We start from the raw sequence: 17,484 nt of genomic DNA on the forward strand, positions 1-17,484 counted from the left end.
TATTTGATCTATACAATATTAACCATAGTATATATAGTTAAACACAAAAAACAGTTGATTTTAAATTATACAACCTACAAAACATTAAGAATTTTATCACGTAATGTATAATAAAAAAAATATTTTTTATTTCATATTTTTTACCATATAATAATATAATATCACTAATGGTCTCTTAGTCTATTGGTACCATATCTTTTACATAAAGTATTTATTTTGGAGAAGAATCAAAATTAAATTGCAAAGACCATGTTAAATAATGTCACAAATGCTTATTGAACTTGCTCTTTGTCTATATACGTTTTTTATCTTTGTTTTTATTTTAAAAAAAAAAAAAACAGAAAGACAGGACAGATGAAAAAAAAAAATTCTATGCACGGTTTTTAACATGTGTTTATTGTATGTTTTTAAGATATATATATATATATATATATATATATATATATATATATATATATATATATATATAATCACAATAGTGCGATACAAAGAACATAATATCAAAAATGGATCCCACACAATTATGCAACTTTAGGCTCCAAGTGCTCCAAGTTATTAGTGGTGTCGAGCCTTCGGTCAAACAAAATCTTACTTTTTCATCGGATGGATTTTCTTGTCTTTCCCCGCATGACATTAAAAATCTTGATTTTTTTGGACCAATATGCATATTTTTTATTCTATTCCGCTTTTTGGTCTTGGTTTTGTTCTAGTCCTTATTATTAGCTATTATCTTTGTACTCTTAAATTTTTTTTTTTCTTCTAGACTCTATTTGAATGAATGCAAATTTGCAATAGTCACTAACCCACGCTGACAATTCAAGATTTAATAGCTTGCTCGTCCATGTGCTAACTAATACAATAATCTCATTACCCCCATTCAAAGGTGAGTAAAACCACAGATCCAACTCAACATCATATTAAAAACAAAAACCCCAAAAGGCAATTTCAAATCATCAACAGAAGACTTCGACAATTGCTTTCTCCTCAAGTTCTTTGGCAAAGCTTTACCTAACACTAATGTTTTTCATTGTCATACCTTGGTAAACAAGGAACAAACTCTTGCCACACACGGTTTCCAAGTCAACAGTCTACATAAGCATGCTGCAAAACTTAGTCCTCCATCTTCTATAAGAGTATCAAGAACCTCAAAAACATAGACAACAAACACCCACTTGTCTGTCCTTTGCTCATTTAGCCTTTCCTTCTTGTCATTCCTCATGGCTTTGCCTGATAATAACAAAGTCATGAGATCCACCAAAGATTTCCTTACAACCGCTGCATCTCTCGCTGCCACGGCCGTGGTCGCCCGCACTGTGATCAATGATCTCGTCCCTTATGAGCTTCGTGACTACATCTTATCCGGTATCAACTACCTCCGCAGTCGATCCTCATCTCATGACCTCATAATTGTTATCGAAGAGAAGGACGGATACACTCCCAATCATGTATACCAAGCCGCTATGGCCTACTTGAGCTCGAAGCCATCATCGTCTATGCGGCGAATAAAAGTGCGGAAACATGATGAGGATAAGAATTTGGTTGTCTCGCTTGATCAAGGGGAGGAAATGATTGATGTGTTTGAAGGTATCGAATTCAAATGGTGTTTGGTTTGCTCGCAGCAAGAGAGCTCCAACAAAGACAATGGATTGGGCATGCTTGCTGAATCACGTTCCTTTGAGCTCTCTTTCAAAAAGAAGCATAAAGACACTGCTTTGAATGTCTATGTACCATGGATTTTGGATTGGTGGAAGGCATTCCAAGATCAAGACAAGACGCTAAAGCTTTATATGAATGAAGGTGATTGTTGGTGTCCTATAAATCTACACCATCCTGCAACGTTTGAGACACTCGCTATGGATCCTGATCTCAAGCGAAGTGTGATGGATGATTTGGCAAGGTTTGTGAAGAGGAAGGACTATTACAAGAGGATCGGTAAGGCTTGGAAGCGTGGTTATTTGTTATACGGGCCACCGGGGACCGGCAAGTCGAGTTTGATTGCGGCCATGGCTAACTTTCTCAAGTTTGATATCTATGATCTTGAGCTCACTGAAGTTAATTGGAATTCTTCTTTGAGGAGATTGTTGATGGGCACATCCAACAAGTCTATAATTGTGGTTGAAGACATTGATTGTTCAGTTCAGCTTCCAAATAGAGATACCTCTGACAATTCCAACGATGAAAAGGTGAGAATTTTTTTTTAAAAAAAAAATTTAAATACTTGTGTAGTTGAAAGAGTTTATTTACTAATTCTTGTTAACAATTAATTAATTTTCTCAGGTTACTCTCTCTGGACTATTGAACTTTGTTGATGGTCTTTGGTCAAGTTGTGGCGAGGAAAGGATTATTGTGTTCACAACAAATTATAAAGAAAAACTTGATCTAGCATTATTGCGGCCTGGTCGAATGGATATGCACATCCACATGGGTTATTGCAGCCCATCTGCATTCAGAATTTTGGCTTCCAACTACCATAATATAGATGATCACCCACTGTTTGAAGAGATTGAAACATTGATCAAAGAAGTTGAGATCACCCCTGCTGCCATTGCTGAAGAGTTGATGAGAAGTGATGATGTTGATGTTGCACTTCAGGGACTAGTTGATTGCCTTCAACACCTGAAATTAGAAGTAAATAAACCCAAATCTGGAGTAGATGATGTCGATAAAGCTGAGGTAAAAGATGTTGACAGCACACAGAATGAAAGTCAACAAGATGGATGACTAAAAAAGAGTGTCATTTGATGGGATCAAGGTTTGGAATAAGTCATGAAAGTTTATCCTTTTCACTTATTCTTCAATTTCAAGAGAATTTTATTTTGTTATTTTTGTGTATTGGGCCTATTGGCATTAGCAAGTTTTCACGTAAGTCATTAATTGGAAACTATTTGTACATATTCTTAATCATATTATAATAAAAACCAATGTTTGGTTTATGAAAATGAGAAAGAAGTGGGGATTTAAAAGTTTGGAAGTCTCAATTCTCTAGGGGTCCACCTTCATAAATAAATGTTGTCACAAGTTTGATTGGACACGGCAAAGAAGTATTTCTGACCACTTTTAACTGTTTTGTTTATAATTTGTTTATATGAGTGAAAATAGGGAAGTTTGAATTCAACATTTTTATATCTTTGGGTTGGCTTTGAAATTAATTTGTATAAATATTTTATTGTATCTAATTAAATATTTAAAAGCATGAGTTGCTTTTACCTTGTTATTAATTACCAATGTAGTTATCACTGAAAGTATAACTAAAATTATATTTATAATTATCTTAAAACATTGAGGTTATTTTAATATTGATTTTAATTTAGATGTCTATTATACCTTTTCATTATAACCAATTAAAAAAATATATATTTTCACTTTACATATTATTGAGAATTTTAATTTTAGTTTCCATTGAAGGATGCTTGATAGATTTTAATAAAAAAAATTAGGTAAAATTGCTGAAATTGTTCCTTTATTATAGCTATTATGCCTTTTGGTCTCTCCATTATAAAAGTTCCTACTTCTATTATTTAGATTGGGCAAATCACGTCCAATGGAAAAAGGCCGTTAGCTTTTGTGTCTATAGAAAAATATTAAATATTATTAAAACTGCCAAAAATAAAAAAACAAATAAATTATTATTAAAAATTATAAATAAAAAATAAAAAAATTTATGAAAATATTATTATAGTTTTAAAATATTTGCATAAAATAATAACTTAGTAAATGAAGATTTAAAAGCACTTTTTTATATTTATATTTATATTTATTTATTTTATTAAATTATTTCTCTAATTATACAACCACAAAAGACTTTTTTTTACTTTAGATATTATATATGTGTGCTTATATACAACAGAAAGAATTTATGATCTAATTTATTTCTTATAATTAAGCCTTGATATTTTTTAATATTTTATTTATCATATTAATTTATAGCTATCCATTGTAATAAATCCAATTGGAGAAGCTGACGTGGCAAGATTTTTTTAGGAATTTGTAATGATATTTTAATATTTTTTCCTTATTATGTTAAGCCATATTAGTGATTATAGTCAAAGAAACTAACAACGGTTTTTAATTGGAGTTGATTTGGCCAATCGAAATCATAGAGGATCAAATTATTAACTTTTAGAATAGAGGGTCAAAAGACCAGAATAGCTATAATAGAGGGATTATCTCAATAATTTTACCAAATTGTAATCAATTTTTTTGTTTTAGCACAAAAATTAATTTTCAATGGCATTTTAATTATTATTGCATCTTTTGAGATATCACAGAATGTTGTGACATGTTGATTGACATTTTTGAAGCATAATTGCTTTACAAATACTCTCCTTGATTGTAGTTTTCTAATATAATTGGAATACTTGTGTTTAAATATGCTTATATATAAATATGCCTATATTCTTGTTACAGTATGCTTGGTGTGGGTTTGGATTACTTTAAGGGGCCGTTTGGTTCCCGAATTGGGAATGGAAAGGAGTGAGGAAGTAATGGAAATGAGAAGGAGTGGGAATGAATGATGTATTTGGTTGGTAAGGTATAAGAGGGTAGTTCATTGGGAATGAGAAAAGTAAAAGAAGAAAATATGGTAAAATGACCTTTATAACCTTTATAGGATTAAATTATATTATATGTTGATAATTATTTATTATTCAGATTAATAATAAAACATAGAAAATAGAATATTTAGTATTTTTTAATTAAATTTTTAAGTATTGTCATTTTTTTTATCATAATTTAAAATTAAATTAAAATTTTCATTTGAACAATTAAATTAATTTAAAATTAGGTATTATGTAATTTTTCTATATCACTAAAATTATCAACCGAATTATTATTGAAATTATACTATTTAATGAAAATTTGTGTTATTATGTAAATTAAAATGTATTGGAGATCAAACATTTTGGGATTGGCTGGTTTTTTAGGATTATATAGTATGGGCAAAATAGGTATTTCAAATTTTCAATGCCAAGGAGTGATGAATCCGCCCAATTTTGGGAGGAGTGAAAAGCCCATGTGACTCCTCCCTCACTCCTTGCACAATCATCCATGACTACCATTACTGTATAACCAAACAAAGTAATGGGTTTCAAGAATTAATCATTCCCATTCCATGGATGCATCCAAACGCCCCCTAATGGGAATGAGAGGAAATGAGGCAATGAAAAGGGAGAAAAGGAATAGGTAAGGGATGATAATAAAAAAGGTGTTTGGTTAGAGATGTAACTCATTGGGAATAGAAAAAGTAAAAAATAGAGTTGTGCTAAAATTACACTTTTACCCCTCTTATATAGAAATGAGATATATTTCAAATAATTTTTATTTATAAAATAATTAAAACATAATTATTTACTTTATTGTTATTTATTAATGTTAAAATGAAAATTAATCTCAAATAACTAATTTCATTCCGTACTTAAACTTTTTAATTAATTATATTAAATAAAATATTTTGGTCCCATATATACATAATTTATTTGACATTTTAATTTTTATAATTACTTATTAATTTTTTGTTATGATTACTAATTTTTATATTTTGGCTCCATATATTCCATACTCATTAATTTAATTATTAGTGTAATTTGATCCAAATTTCAAAATTGACGACCTTCCAAAATTTACTTGTGGCAACCTCAACCAAAATGTGTAAACTCAAAATTAGTATTATGCTATGTGTTCATTCATTTTGGGGCTTTTTTTCAATAAAATCCTGCTATTTTTTTTAATTGTCAAAATAACTTCATGTGAAATTTATTCACTAACATGGTGGGTTTCAAAACATCACATTAAAGCCTAGTCATCTCCAAGATGCTAAGTGGACCTTCAAAAATACTAAGATATTGACATTTTTCTCATTAACACCCTTCTCTTTAAAAAAATCACAAAAATAAAATATTTTTTTTGTATTTTTAAACAAATTTTAAGTTATCATTAATTTTTAAAAATTTTATATTTCTTTTAGAAGGCATTTATTTTGGAAAAATATGTTATTATTATTATTATTATTATTAATATTATTATTAAAATACGAATTGTTTTGCAAAGTTTTTAAACTTATTTGTGTTTTAAATTGTTTAAAACTATTTGTTTTGGCAACCTGGGATTAAAGATGATTGACCTGTAGACCGACATATCGTAAACTGACCAAAGTTCAGATGTAGATATATATATATACATGGATAAAAATCCTAATTCTACTAGGCATAATTTATGTTTTTTTTATGTAAATAATCAGACATTATAAAACTACTTGTCCACCACGTGGTAAAAATATGTAATGTAAAATAAGTTATGGATTTATTTGTCTATCTTCTATTTCTACTTGAATGTAATTATTGTTGTTTAAATTACAAACAAGTTACTCAACCAAAATAATAATAAAAATAATAAAAAAAATAATAATAATAATAATTACCATTTAAAATTTAAAAAATTAATAACTTAAATATATTTAAAAATTTTGACTTTTGTGATTATTTAAAAAAATAATATGTTAATAATAATAATTTTTTAAAATGGCTTAAAAACCAATAAAATGCATAAATAGTAATAATGATAATAACAACAACAACAACATATTTTTCCTAAATAAATGCGGTTGAAAAAAATAACTTGTTAAAAATTAATAATAACTTAAAAATTGTTTGAAAAAACAAAAATATTTATTTATTTGATTTTCTTAAAGAAAATGGTGTATATGGAAAAAGCCAATATCTTAGTATTTTTAAAAGGTCCACTCATTACCAAAGTGATGATTAATATGATGTTTTGTAACTCATGTTGGTGAATAAATTTTACATGGGCTATTTTGATAATTAAAATAAAAAGGAGGGTTATCTTGGAATAAAGCCCTTCATTTTAGCATCAATCAATGGCATGAATTTCCATTGCAATTTCCAATATGCATTCACAATAGGAGCGCCTCATTGTTCTTCAATGTCTTTCATAAAGCAAAGAGTAGTAGAAAACATTAAAAAAAAAACTCCAACCACCAAAGTTCAACAAACAATTCACCAATCCACAAAAAGAAAAAGTATTACAAACAAAGAGCAACTCCTTCCCATAATCATCTCCTCATGCTGACACTTGCTTATCAAATGGAGAAACCTACAAAAAAAAGGACATTGGAATGGAAAAAGTTAGTTTATTTTTTTAAAATGAAAAAAAAAATCCAAAATACATATCAACCACAAGCAAATCTTAAAAGAAAATAAACCAATTTTCAAAATTTGCTCGAGACATGATAATATAAATGGCATGTAAAATAACTCATGCTATCAAAATTTACATGTAATTAATACTAAGTTTCACACGTGAGTCAATATTTGGTCTAGCTTTCAACTTGGTTTGTGGAATGTTTTGTTGTATCATTTTCTCCAACTGAAGGAGATATCCACTTAGAAAACCCATCAAAGTTCAACCAAAGCATCAATGAGGGTTTTATCTTCCTCCAGTGTCTGATATCTTTTGTTCTGTTTCCATACTAAAAATACAGAAAGAATGATCCACGTTAAACAATATGAATATAACTAAATTGAACAAGTACATGATTCACAATAAAAGTTCATTATTCTTCAATGTCCTTTTGATATTCATTTTATAAGTTTCTGAAAAGTTGGTGTTGAATTTCATACATATAAACTATAAAGGGATTAATTAAATTCATATGACAAAGAATTTTGTGAAACATCAAGAACTGCGTAACACTTTTAATTAAATTCCCAAGTATCCATCACAAGCATTATATAAATGGATTAATTAGTTAAGGAACACATACATGAAATAGTACATAAAAGCATAATAACCAAATAGTACATAACGATCTAACAATCCAAAAGGATGAGCAACACATAAAGAGTTTAGTATATAATGATCCATTAGTTATGTCAACTTGACTGCAATGGGTTAAACATATTTACAGCCATCTCTTGTCTAAATTAGATCCATTTATCCATTGGTTGCACGAATGTTATGTTGGTTGTATCATCTTCCACACTCTCATCAAAATATGGAACATCAACTTCATCCTCTACAGGATTGTCCACCATCTTCCTCCTAATGAAATTGTAGAGCAAATAACACGGACTAATAATACGTCGTTGAATGGTCATGCTATAGAAGCTTGGACTAACAAGAATTTTCCACTTTATTTTCAAAAGGCCAAAGATCCTCTTGATAATGTTCCTAGCGTTAGCATGTCTAATATTGAAAAACTCTTCAGGTGTTTCCGAGTGACGCCCATTGGCCCATGAACTCAAGTGATACCGTTGCTCTCAAAAAGGTGTAAGAAATCCAGGGCAATTTGCATATCCAATATCGACTAAGTAATAGAAACCTACTATGCGAACATGTTAGACACACAAGAACTAGCAATGACAACATTATGTTCAACATGGTATATATAACTCACCCTTTGGAACTTTAAATCCGTTGGTTTTGTAATGGCATCCCTTAGGAGCCGGGCATCATATACCGAACCATCCCAGCCGGCCAGGACATATATAAACTGCATATCTTGTCCTCAAACGATAATTACATTTGTGGTAATTTCAGATTTTTGTGATCTAAATCTTCGATGATCGGCGGTGGTACATTCACCCGTATATGTGTTCCATCCAATGCTTAAAGACAATTCTACATTGGATTAAAGAAAACATTATTGCTTATTTGTTTATGTTCACTAACAAAATTTTTAAAAAATAACCTAGTAAATTTGATCCATTACCTTAAACCATTTCCACTTAGGATCGGTTGAATTATCTTGGACCAGTTTCGGTTTTTTTAGGAGAATACTATGGCAAAGAATAATCGATCACAACACAGCATGAAAATGTTGACTAACTATTTCCGCTGATCACACTAAGTCAAACTTAATTATTTTGTTTTTGACATGGTGGGCTACAATGTTTAAAAACATTGGGACCATCTTCTCCACCATAACATTTCTCGTGGCTCGTAGTCCATCGGTGGTAGTCAGTAGTTCAAACAACATATGAAAACAATGCCGATCCATGCATAACTTATCAATGCATGTTATGTCACTTTCGTAAATAACCCATCTCATGTGTTCATGTTGTCTCTATCACCTGCTCGATGTTGATTCAATTTTGTATTGAATTAATTGACTTCCATGACGACGTTGGTCTTGCACACATACGCAATCATGAGGTTTAAAACATAAAAGTAACACAAGTACATCAAGAAATACAATTTTACTTCCTTAAGATCGTCCATATATGGAATTACAAAGTCCGGGTGTCAAATTGCCAAAAACCTAGATTTACAAGTCCATGTGTCAAATATAGCTAAAAAATGACATATTGTGATACATAAATATATATTATTTCTCTTGAAAAAAAGTGACATTATTTATTCAATATGTTTTCAATTATTTATTTAATATGTTTTATGATTAGGAATTGAGATCATCACACTTCAAAAAGAAGTAGCAACCTAAGTTTGATATTTACTTGTCACCCACACTTCAAAAACCTACATATGGTGAAAATAATTTGTCACATAGCTAATATATAATCTTTCAAATTGTTGTTTGTCAGGATGCACATAATATATCTAACGTTGATCCACACAAACAATATTTCTATAAGAAATGCTTCTCACAAATGCCATACAAGATTAAACACTCAAAAAGATTTGACATAAGCTCAATGTTTGAATTTTCATGGTGCCCAACAAAACTAAAGCCATTGATGGTAATTGATAATTTTCATGGAATTGGAGCCCAAACTTAATTAAATTTAGAAAAATTATTAAAATTTTGGTGTAATAAGCTAACAAACAATAGCTAAAACCAGTATAAGGAAGGCAAAAACCCTGTTATCAATGCCTTAAAAGTACTTATTTATGTCAAAAGAATGATATCTTTATAAAAGCTTGATGATTAATTACCGCATTTTAAAGAGAAAACTAAGCAACAAGAATATTAAAAACAAAAATATTCTCATAGTTGCAATCGTTAAAGCATCAGATCAAGAACCTCACCACATTAAGTAGTCAAGAAAGCACATAACCGAAGCTAAGTTTCCAGATCCAGTTTCCAAAAAGCACATTTTAGGGATTCCCATGCTCACCAATCAAACAAATTTGAACAAGTCCAACAAAAATTACTACTTCCTCTTCAACAAATACACACCTCAAAAACAGAAAGAAGAGTTTTTTTTTTCCAGAGATGGCGACCTTGGCATGGAAGACTCCTGTCAAATCGACGTCGGACGACCACGCTCCGGTGACAATAATAAAGGGGAGAACTCTCAGAGGAGGTGGAACGGAGGAAGGATTGTTGAGAGAGGGGCTAGGGTTTTATTTTGAGAGTTTTTACATAAGTCAATTTTTATTTTATTTTATTTTATTTTTTGTTTTACAAGGTTATAATAGTAATTTCAAAGGAGGATAATGGCATTCCCCCGCCATGGGGGAATGAAATATAACCCTCTCCAGGGTTATGGTGACTTCTGGTGTGTGTGTGTTGTGTTGGAGGGGATTGAATACTCTCTCTAAAATGCCATCCAAACAAGGGCATGAGATTATGTGAGTAATGGTTAAGTGAGGAGTAATCTAAAATGCCATCCATTACTGCCATCCAAACACACACAATGGTTAACTGAGGAGTAATACAATGATGTTGCCATGGCCTTAATGCCAAGCAAATAATGAATAGGGCCATGGTCTTTTATTAGACAGTCGGTGTTAAGGTCATGTATAACAGATGAAATGAAGATAGGTCAAGTAGTCTGCTATGTGTGGATAGTGTAAAATTGCTTGTGGATGTATTGTTAGGGGTGAGCAAGAAAATCCTGATCCGATGATCCGATCCGTTACCAGATTTTTTTTTACCCTCATTTTACGGGTATCCGATCCTACAAAAAAAATCGGGTACCCGATCCGAACTTTTCATATGAAAACCAGATCGGATTCGGATTGGGAGAAAATAAAAACTGGGTACCCGAATCCAATCCGATTTTTAGCATATTCATATATATATATATATATATATATATATATATATATTAATAAATAGGCTAAAAAGTATATCCAAATCCCTAGTCTAAATATATAATAAATTTAAATTTTACAAGGGTAAAAGAAAAACAAAATCCAATTTCATAATTCAATCCCTTTAAATATTCTTTTTTTCTTTCATTTCTCTCTTCTAGTCCCATTGTCCCTCAATTTCTTTCTAGCTTCATTATTGATGAAACGTTTGATGCTTCCAAAAATATTTAATTTCTTTTTTATATTGTTTAAATTAATAAAAAAAATTTATTATTTTTGTTGTGTAAAGAATAATATAAGTTTTAATCTTTTTTAAATTAAAAATTTGTTATATTTGTTATTTTTATGTATTGTTATTATATAAATGAAATTCTATAAGACCGATTGGTTCCGGATATCTGATATCCGATCCGGTTTAAATCGATTGCCCGGTTTTCAATATCCGATTTAAATAGGGCCGGGTACGGGTTGAGTTTTTGTCGATCCGAAAAATCGGGTACCCGGTTTTCACTCCTTATGTATTGTTATTATTAATGCTTACTTAATTTGAGCCTTGATATGTGTCACTGATTTTACTAATTACTGATTGAGAGTCATTTAAGTAGATACACCTATGTTAGGAAGACATATGGTAATATTTTCGGAAGTGAATTAGAAATTATCAGTATGAGGTTGAGGTTCAAGGGCTAAGAAAGCCGTATGTAAGTTGTTGGGTTAAATTAGGAATGATTTGGGCTATTTTGGGTGCCGGAGTGCTAAATTGGTAGTGTGCTATACATATTGTTATTTTTTCCAACAAATCTAAAATTATGATAGGCTTTTTATGCGATTAGACTAATTTGGTGGTTTGAGTCAAAAGAGGCAGCAAAAGCTGGTAAATAAAAATAGGTTTAGGCTAAAGGTATTGGGCTTAACTAAAAAAAGATTTAGGTTGACCTAATAAAGTGACGTAACCTTAAGTATCTATTGAAAATTCCTAAAATGAAAATTAGGGTTTTACCAAATTCTTGGAGTATTATAAATGCTACGACATCCATGAAAACTTATTCGCCTTGCTCATTTTTATCCATTGGAGTTTTCTGAGATTGAGACTTACATTATTCTTGATAATCAGCTTGAGACTTACATTATTGATTTAAAATCTCATAATGAGTTTAAAAGTATAAAAGGTATTAATGATCTTTCTATAAAACTTGTTGAAACAAAGAAACACATTGTGTATACGTTGGTGTACTTACTCGTGAAATTAGCTTTGATATTGCCCATTTCTAATGCATCTGTTAAAATAGTTTTATTTTTCTTCCATGAAGATTGTAAAAAATCTTTTGCGCAACCGAATGGGAGGTTCTTGGATGAAGATTGTTTGATTACGTATATAGAAAAAAGAAATATTTTGTAGTATTGAGAATGAAAAAAAAAAACTTGTATCGTTTTCAAACAATGAAAACACGGCAAGTGCAATTGTAATATTTTACTTTCATATGACAAAAACTTTTGATGCACTTATGTTTCATTAATTTTTTTGGAAAAAGTTCAAAAATAAACCATGTGGTTTTCCTTTTTGCAAATCAAAGCTTGTGCAATTTTTCTTACAATTTCGTACCACATGGTTCCCTCAGCTGACAAAGACTAGAAAAACCGTCAACTGTATCAATCAATGCTTGCATGGCAAGGGTAAGATCATCAAAACAAATAAAAAACCTTTTTCCCGTCTGAGTTGCCACTTAGTTTAAGTTTGAGAGTATTAAAACCTTTCTTCTTCTTCACAGTCACTTACCTCGATTGCTACCCATCATTTAGACAAAGGGGAAGTTCTCCTCTGGACAAGGTTTCTAGGGTTTTACATCATTGGAGGAACCCCGGTGATTATGTCAATGGTCAAACAAAGGGAAAGTTCTCCTTCATTGTTCAGTGAGTGGAGTTGACCATGCAGTATTTCATTAAGGTATTAGATGATATGCCTGAGAGAAATGTGGTATCTTGGAATGTGTTGATTTCAGGATATTGTTCCAATGAATGCTACCTTCGTACTCTTGTAGTCTTTTGCAATATGATTGAAGCAAGATAGCGGCTGAATGATCCAACTTTGCTCAGTGCTCTGTGTCTGCTGCTAGTTCAAGGAAAGTCGAACATGGCAGTCAAATACATAGCTATATACTGAAAATGGGTTTCTTATCTTGGATTGCATTGGGCAATGCGTTGATCAGCATGTACTTGAAGTTTTGTAGGACAAGAGAAATGCTGAATTGGTGTTTGAGTCTTTGAGAGCATGGCAGAGAAAGATGTAGTCTCATGGAATTCTATTATGGTCGCAAAAGCTTAGAATGGACTTGGTGTCATGGAAGTTATGGATCTCTTTGTTGAAATGCTGATGGTAGGATCGGAACCGGGTATAAGATTTTAATTTTTATTATTTTTTATTAATATTTAAATGGTGAAAAATACCAGCTGGACATAAAAAAAAAACTAACGAATGTTAGTATAAATTGGAATAGAGGGATTGAAAGGACAAAGTGGATAGATTAGCGGTATCATTTAAGGGTGTGTTTGGATCAAAGGAATTATCACTATTAGCATGGTAATCCTTTTACCTTTCTTAGTGTTAGCTTTTGTTTGGTATTCAGTAAAGGAATAAACAGTAATTTCATCAGGTAATAAGATTTCTTCGTATAGATGAATCTTATTGCCTTCAAAATTGGGGGGAGTCTCATTCTTTGGGTTGAAAATGACATTTTTACCCTTGTTTTAAATAATTAAAGTAAATTATTCAAATATATTAATAGTTATATAAATTATTTTATTAAAATATTTAAATGTAATAATTAAAATGGATAATAATTAAAGGGATTTATTTAATTAAAAATATTTAATTATAAAATTTGTTGTGAATGGTTACATGAATTATTTTATTTAAATATTTAAATATAAAATTTAAAATGGATAATAATTAAAGGGATTTATTTAATAAATAATATTTAATTATAAAATTTGTTGTGAATAGTTATATGAATTATTTTATTTAAATATTTAAATATAATAATTAACCATCATCCATTACTTTCTACCGTATCTTTCGTTTCTAATAAAGGATATAAAAGTAAATTTATCACATTTCTCTTTCATACTTTTTGCTATTTCTTAATCACATTCTTTTCAACCAAGCACAGGTTTATTACTATTCTCATTCCTCCCATTTCCATTCTCTTTAATCCCATTCATCATAATCCAGTTTCCCTCATTCACATTTCACAAACCAAACGCACCTTAGATTATTACATAGTTTTTTCTAATTAGGATTTTTATTTCTCTTTCTGTTTAAGATTAGTGAGAAAAGCCGCAAAGCCGAATTTTCCGTACTAACTGATTCAAGTGCAAGTTATTTTTTACTTCTTTTTTATTTTTTGTTTCTAAATAATTTGAACAAATAAATTCGGGTTTTATAGAAATTATTCTCATCAAATTTCATGGCTTTGATGTCGTCTTAAAGGGAAGATCTTACCCACTAATAAAAACTAAGAATGCTTTTATTCCAATGGTGCCGGAGGGAGACCATGTAGAGCATGAGTAGATACACGCATTCAAGGGTAAGAAAAAGAGCAAAGTACTTTCTCAAACATGCTAAAAGTACAATGGTAACAGTAAAAAAAAGTTGAAAGTTGAAAAGTTAAACAAACTAAAAGCTAATTTTCCAAAAAAAAAAAATTGATAATGGGACATAAGGTTGATAGTTTCCCCATATAAAAACTTAAAAATTAAAAAAACAAAAAGAAGTGGTCCCACTGTCCTCATCGGCCACAAAAACAAACATAAAGATATGCATGTTCATGTCGGCAAAAAGCTAATGGGTACTCCTTAACTTATCAATCTTGACGTTTACTTTAGGAATTAATTTAATTTTAAATTCAATTTAATTTATCTAATTTTATTTTAGTTTGTATTATATTCTATTTCTCTTGTATTCTGGTTTAGGTGTTGGGTCTCTCCTCTTTTAAAATTGGATGGGTATAAGTGTGAAGAGGAAAAAGAAAAGAAAGAAACATCTGAGAAAGAGCTTTTGTATCATGTTCAATGGAAGTGATTTAATTGATGGCTTTAATATTTTTCTCTCATTGATAAGAAAGTCATCGACTTAAGTTATGCTTGTATTGTAATATCTTATTCACCGTTGTGGAATGCCAACACCACTATGGCCCCATCCAAAAACCATGGACATCCATCAATCAAACAAGAACGACAGAGCTTTCTTCTCTGGCTTCACTGCTACTAGATTCAGTACAATTTGCTCTATGCTTAGCTTCATTAGCTTCTGATTTTTTACATTGAAGAAATTGGTGGAGTCCTTGCAGTGCAATACTAACATCAACACTCCTCATAAGCTCTTCGGCGACAGTGGCCGGAGTGACCTCCGTGTCCTTAAGCAAATCTTCAATCACCTCAAACAGGGGATGGTCATCCACATTGTGGTAGTTCGAAGCCAATGTCCTAAATGCACAAGGGCTGCAATAGCCCATGTGGATGTGCATATCCATCCTTCCTGGCCTCAACAGCGCTGGATCAAGCTTCTCTTTATAATTGGTTGTGAAAACAATGATTTTTTCCTCACCACAGCTTGACCAAAGACCATCAACAAAGTTCAACAATCCAGATAGAGTAACCTGATACAAGGACCAAAAAAGAAAAAAAAAATGTTAATCATCATAAAACCATATTGAAAAACATATTTTAACAAATTAAGACTAACCGTTTCACCCTCATCATCACTATTTTTAGCCGGAGTACGCCTGTTGTCCATTGTTATTGAGCAATCAATATCCTCAACAACAATTATTGACCTACTCGAAGTTCCAACTAGCAATCTTCTAAGTGAAAGGTTGTTCTTAACTTCAGTGAGTTCAAGATCATAGATATCATACTTGAGGAAGTTCGCCATGGCAGCAACCAAACTTGACTTGCCAGTCCCCGGCGGTCCATACAACAAATAACCACGCTTCCAAGCCTTACCGATACTCTTATAATAGTCTTTACTCTGAACAAACTTAGTTAAATCCTCCATCACAGTTTGCTTGAGCTCGGCATCCATTGCTATCGTCTCGAATGTCGCCGGGTGATGGAGATTCACCGGAGCCCAACTCTTCCGTTCGTTAATAAAAAGCTTGAGTATCCTTCCTTTATTCTTCATTGCAGTCCATCTATCTAATATGAATGGTAAGTAGACATCAAAGACCTTGTCCTTGTGCTTGACATTGCAGGTTAGTTCCAAGTAACGTAACTCGGTATCTACTTCCATGTCCATCATTCGAAGTGATCTCCCTTTGTTAAATCGCCTGGGATTCTCCGACACCTGTGTGCTTATGAAACACCATCGGAACTGGATCCCCTCAAAAACATCAATGGTTTCTTGTCCTCGATCCATTGACACATTGAACTTCTTGTCATCGATATCTTGTTTGCTCACTCTTAGCCTTCTTATTGAAGGGGATATCTTGGAGTTGAGGTAGGACATGGCTGCTTGATAGATGATGTTTGGAGAGTAACCATCTTTTTCGTCGATGAGAAGTGTGAGTTCGGAGGAGAAACGATCGTGAAGGTACTTGATCCCTGTGAATATGTAGTTGCGAAGTTCGGAAGGGATGAAGTCATTGGCGATGGTGCGGAATAACATGGCTGAGGCTGCAAGGGATGCGGCAGTGGTGAGAATTCCCTTGGTTGAGCTCATGGCTTTGTTGCTCATTGAAGAAGAAGAAGAAGCCATTGGTGAGAGGATGATTGACTTTCTTAGTGTTGTTGGGTTATAACCTCTTGTGGTTTGGTTTGTTTTGATTTATAGAGGAAATGGGAAGAGTAGTTTATTTGATCAGCACACCAAAATTGACCATGGTTTTGTAAGAGACTCATGAAAGATGGTGGAATTATGATGCAGTGCACTTAAGTTTAGTTTTTGGAGTATTTAATATTAAAAAGCAATGTTTTCAGTCTAAACATATACAATATTAAATTTGGTTTTATAAAATAAAATAGTGCTAAGGGGGTTTTTTTATAACAAAGATACTGTTTTAGTGATCTAAATTTTTTTAATTTGCACCGGTGACTATTGGTTACTAAGCATTTTTTTGACAAAACTATATTTTTGAATATATTTTATTATAATGATAAAGTCCATTACTTAAATTTTTTTTTTTTTTGTAATTTTTAAAAAAATTTCAGAATATTTCTTTTTATTCTTATCTCCATTTGATTTCTGATTTGTTTAATTAGGATTGCAATTGTGAAAGTAGGAAAATTTTGTCCAGTTGTAAAATTTGATTTCATAAATATTAATGAAAAGCGAATATTATAAAATTTTATTGTTATTAATATTTTATAAAAATTTTAAATTAATTGTTTAATATTATATTTAAATAATTATATATGATTAAACAAAAAGTATGGTGGATACTTCTTGAAATAAAATGCATCAAGTACTGATTTGTT

At 31.1% G+C, this 17,484-nt stretch overlaps 2 protein-coding genes across 2 annotated transcripts; one reads left to right on the forward strand and one right to left on the reverse strand.

The window, feature by feature from the left end:
- The first annotated feature begins 1,126 nt into the window (after positions 1 to 1,126).
- LOC120251911 (AAA-ATPase At3g50940-like) lies at positions 1,127 to 2,963 on the forward strand. The gene is made up of 2 exons (XM_039260559.1): positions 1,127 to 2,183; positions 2,278 to 2,963. Exons 1-2 carry the CDS (start codon positions 1,218 to 1,220, stop codon positions 2,719 to 2,721), a joined length of 1,410 nt encoding a protein of 469 aa, XP_039116493.1. The 5' UTR covers positions 1,127 to 1,217; the 3' UTR covers positions 2,722 to 2,963.
- A 12,254-nt stretch (positions 2,964 to 15,217) lies between these two features.
- Positions 15,218 to 16,856, reverse strand: LOC120251103 (AAA-ATPase At3g50940-like). Its single transcript, XM_039259643.1, has 2 exons — positions 15,755 to 16,856; positions 15,218 to 15,668 (listed from the first exon to the last, which is right to left on the reverse strand). The coding sequence occupies exons 1-2, from the start codon at positions 16,763 to 16,765 to the stop codon at positions 15,234 to 15,236; spliced, it is 1,446 nt and encodes a 481-aa protein (XP_039115577.1). The 5' UTR covers positions 16,766 to 16,856; the 3' UTR covers positions 15,218 to 15,233.
- Positions 16,857 to 17,484: the final 628 nt, after the last annotated feature.

This window comes from Dioscorea cayenensis, chromosome 20 (genome assembly GCF_009730915.1).
Source record: "Dioscorea cayenensis subsp. rotundata cultivar TDr96_F1 chromosome 20, TDr96_F1_v2_PseudoChromosome.rev07_lg8_w22 25.fasta, whole genome shotgun sequence".
Taxonomy (NCBI): domain Eukaryota; kingdom Viridiplantae; phylum Streptophyta; class Magnoliopsida; order Dioscoreales; family Dioscoreaceae; genus Dioscorea; species Dioscorea cayenensis.